We start from the raw sequence: 4,452 nt of genomic DNA on the forward strand, positions 1-4,452 counted from the left end.
TCTAGGGTTCCGGTGGGGAACTTTGGACGGGTCTTGACATCATCCATATCAGTGCTTAACAACATATGTTTTTCCCTTTAAATTTTTTATATTAACAAATGACACCGTACAAGCATCTGTTTCAATTTTGTTTGTTTTTTTTAATATTTCGGTCCAATATTTATTGCAAAACCGTCTTTTATTTTTATTATTATTATTATGGGTTGGCCATCTTTTCCAACTCCATTTTTGTCTATAAAACTGACCTCTATTTCCCTCCTCAGTCACTCCATCAATATCGAACATTAATTTCCTCTCCAAAAAGGGGAAAAAAAATCATGGACTTCCTACCACTGCGTCATCTTCTTCTTCTCATCATCACTTCCTTTCCTCCTTTTCTGCAGCCACTTTGTCATGATGATGACAGCATTGCCTTGTTGGAGTTCAAGAACAGCTTTTGATATAGCCAAGTTTGCTTCTGCAAATCCTTTTGCGTATCCCAAAGTTTCATCCTGGAGACTAGAAGAGAATAGAGATTGCTGCTCATGGGATGGTGTGGAGTGTGATACTGACACCGGTCGTGTAGTTGCTCTAGACCTTAGCAGCAGTTTTCTTCGTGGTTCAATGAACTCCACCAGCACCCTCTTCAACCTTTCTCAACTTCAAAGGCTTAACCTTGCTGATAATAATTTCAACTTCTCCCAGATCCCTTCTGCAATGAATCATCTTTCAAGGTTAACATATCTCAACCTTTCTGCTTCATATTTTTATTGTCAAGTTCCATTTGAGATCTCACAACCATCTAATCTGTCTTTCCTCGATCTGTCTTGTAATGACTTGGTATTGAAGAGTCCTAATTTGAGTAGCTTGGTTAGAAATATAAGTAACCTGAAAGAACTTCATCTTAGCTATGTTGACATATCCTCCGGTGTGCCTAGCTTTTTGGCAAATTTCTCATCATTAACATCCTTACTTCTAGATGGTTGCAGCTTGCACTGTGAGTTCCCAAATGGAATTTTTCTACTTCCAAACCTACAAGTCCTTGATTTGCAGACCAACCCTCATCTTATGGGTTATCTACCTGAATTTCAATCTAACAGTTCTTTTGAGGTACTGCTACTTCACAACACAATTTTTTCCGGGAAAATACCCTCTTCCATCGAAACCCTTCATTTCCTGGTTCAGTTAGATTTTGGAGCATGTAGGCTTTCAGGGTTGGTTCCATCTTCGCTTGGTAAACTAACCAGGCTTACTTCTTTGGACCTTTCTGGAAAAATAATTTTGAGGGAAATGAATTCCCTTCTTTTCTTCAAAACCTCACCCAGCTCACCAAGTTATGGCTTGAAGAATGTCAGTTAACTGGTAAAATTCCAGTTTGGCTTGGAACACTAACCCAATTAACTGATATTGGACTTTATTCAAATAACTTGCATGGCCATATCCCATCATCCCTTGGCAAACTAACTAGGCTTACCGATTTGAACCTCGCAGCAAACAATTTTAAGGGTCAAATCCCTTCTTTTCTTCAAAACCTAACCCAACTCTCTGTGTTATGGATTGGTGACAATCAATTCACTGGTGAAATTCCATCTTGGTTGGAAATCTTTACCCTTTTAACTCATTTAAATCTTGGAATGAATAAACTGCATGGTCTTATCCCATCTTCCCTTGGTAGACTAACTAGCCTCACTTATTTGGACCTTCAAATGAACAATTTGAAAGGTCAAATCCCCTGTTTTCTTCGAAACCTCACAAACATTGAACTCCTTAATCTTTGTTGCAATGAATTAAGCAGCACATTATACTTTGACATGTTTCTTGGCTTGAAAAAGCTAGATTCACTTCTTTTAGGGGGTAACAAGTTATCCAAATCTGTTCAAACTAGCAAAATGAACGCAGCTGCTTCAAGGTTACGAAGTGTAGGCTTGCGTTCATGCAATTTAACCAAATTCGCTGATTTTTTTAGGTATCAAGATAGATTACGATCGTTGTACTTGAATGGAAACAAGATACATGGTCGAATACCCAAATGGATATGGAACATAAGCACCGAGACTTTGGCCTATCTGGAAATTTCTGACAATTCCTTGACAGGCTTTGAACAACCTCCAGTTTTTATTGCTTGAGTTCAATTGGTCATCTTAGATCTTACATACAACAGACTAGAAGGCCAATTATCAATTCCACCACCATCCACCGAAGAGTACCAAATTTCGAACAACAAACTGAGTGGAGAAATTTCACCGTTCTTTTGCAATCTGAGTTCCCTTCGGTTGCTTGATTTGTCTAATAACCTGTTGACTGGTAAGCTTCCGCAGTGTTTTGAAAATTTCAGGAATACTTTACGGGTATTGCATATGAGTAACAACCAGTTTCATGGTAGCATTCCCTAAATGTGTGCAAATGGAAGCAATGTGAGAATGATTGATCTAAGCCACAATCAGTTCCAAGGACGTTTACCACAAATGTTGGCCAATTGTATGATGCTTCAAGTTCTCAATCTTGGGAATAATCGATTCAGTGATGTTTTCCCTTCATGGTTAGGGACTCTTCTGAACTTAAGGCAACTTATATTGCGATAAGGAAACATAATGGCAATCCAGTATTTTCTACTCTGCGCGTTTTTGATCTGTCCAATAACTGTTTTACAGGTAAATTGTCATCTGAGTTCTTCAAAAATTTGAATGCCATGAGAGTTAAAGACGCTGGCAATTCATCATATCTGTTTGCAAGCATCACGAATTTAGAAACAAGATTCCATGAATATTACTTTGAAATTCCATACTCTATAACGATAACAAACAAAGGAATGTCATGCTTTATCAGGAGATCCAAAAAGTTTTTACTGACATTGACCTTTCAAGTAACAGATTTGAAGGATCAATTCCACACAGCATCGGAATCTTACAAAGGCTTCATGTGCTCAATCTTTCCAACAACATTTTCAATGGTAAAATCCCATCATCCTTGGGAAACATAACAGAGCTAGAATCACTTGATCTCTCCAACAACAAGCTTTCAGGACAGATCCCTCCACAACTTGCACAACTGACATTTCTTGAAGTCTTTGAGGTTTCTCATAACCATCTCACTGGACCTATACCCCAAATGAACCAACTTAGCACGTTTGATGTCGGTTCATACGAGGGGAACTTGGGATTATGCGGGAATCCATTGCCAAGAAAATGTGAAAGTTCAGTACCACCTTCAGGTTTAGAAGAAGAACAAGTTTCAAAATCTACATTAGAGTTTCATTGGATGACAGTTGTGCCAGGATATGTGAGTGGACTAGTAATTGGAATGGTTATTGGGCAATTTTTTGCACCGCAGAAGCATGATTGGTTTGTGAAGACTTTTGGGCAGCGGAAACAAAAAGGCAGAAGGAGGAAGAGGAATCCGTGGAGAAATTGAAGTTTAGGCAATCATATCATAATAATATTGAGTTTCTGTTGTTGTTGTTTTATTTTACTCTATTTTTTTAAAGATAATGTAACGAAATAATTGAAATTCTAGCTTAACAGCTAGTTTCCTTCCTTTCATAGTTCCGCAGCCAGTGGTGAGAAAGGTTGTCAAATTGGTGTCTAACTAGCAGCCATTAAACATAGTTCTCCATTCTAAATCACCACTCCCTGCATCCTCTCCAATGACGTCGATGGTCTTTTTTGTAATTTTCTTTGTAGGATTCTTTAGGCGTTGTGACTGAAGTTGTTTTATACTCATGTAGTCAATGGTTGTTGTGCGAAAAAATTTGAGCTCTGCCTCTTTGGTTCTGAAAGTGTAGTCAATATTTTTTTAATTTTATGTCAGATTAATGTCAGTATCACCTTCTTGTATGGTTCCAACAAATACTTTATGAAACTTGTATTACACCCTTTTATTATTTATTTTATATTTTAAGTGATAGTAAGGGTAAGAAAGTAAATTTATCATATAATGCAAGGGGGTTTGTATTTTTGTATTTGGATTGGCCTGCAGGAATTCCTAGGTTGGTCAGCATATACTGTTGTTCATTTATAAATTTGGTTATTCACATAAATCAAATTAACTACCTAGTAAATTAAAACCTACATTCTTATTGAGAATAAAACCTAAGGTGGTGCCATTAAAATTGCGAATTAAAAAGCTTGGGTTTTGCAATCATAGGGGAGTTTGGGTTAGTAAACGGAGTTGATAAGACTTTAAAAGAGACAGAATATGAATAAATGATATAACATGAATAAGATGTTAATATTTAAATGGTGAAACAGGTTAGATATAGAATTTTAATATTTAAATGGTGGAACAGGGATGGATACAGAACACCCATTAACGGACATGCTGGGAGGCATATGCTTGTAATCCTTTTTTTTCTTTTTTTCTTTTTTGGGCGTAATGCATAACCTATTTACAAAAAAGAAAAAAAAAACAGAATATGATAAATATTATGAAATAAAGGAATCTTAATTTAGAAATATATTCCATTCAAAATGTGGA

General features: G+C 36.7%; 2 protein-coding genes across 2 annotated transcripts; both read left to right on the forward strand.

Annotated features, from left to right (window-relative positions):
* Positions 1-399: 399 nt before the first annotated feature.
* On the forward strand, positions 400-2,105 carry LOC132803531 (receptor-like protein 7). Its single transcript, XM_060816738.1, has 2 exons — positions 400-1,213; positions 1,354-2,105. The coding sequence occupies exons 1-2, from the start codon at positions 400-402 to the stop codon at positions 2,103-2,105; spliced, it is 1,566 nt and encodes a 521-aa protein (XP_060672721.1).
* Positions 2,106-2,372: 267 nt separating this feature from the next.
* LOC125422047 (receptor-like protein 34) lies at positions 2,373-3,390 on the forward strand. Its single transcript, XM_060816739.1, has 2 exons — positions 2,373-2,542; positions 2,850-3,390. Exons 1-2 carry the CDS (start codon positions 2,373-2,375, stop codon positions 3,388-3,390), a joined length of 711 nt encoding a protein of 236 aa, XP_060672722.1.
* The last annotated feature ends 1,062 nt before the right edge of the window (positions 3,391-4,452 follow it).

This window comes from Ziziphus jujuba, chromosome 4 (genome assembly GCF_031755915.1).
Source record: "Ziziphus jujuba cultivar Dongzao chromosome 4, ASM3175591v1".
Lineage (NCBI taxonomy): Eukaryota > Viridiplantae > Streptophyta > Magnoliopsida > Rosales > Rhamnaceae > Ziziphus > Ziziphus jujuba.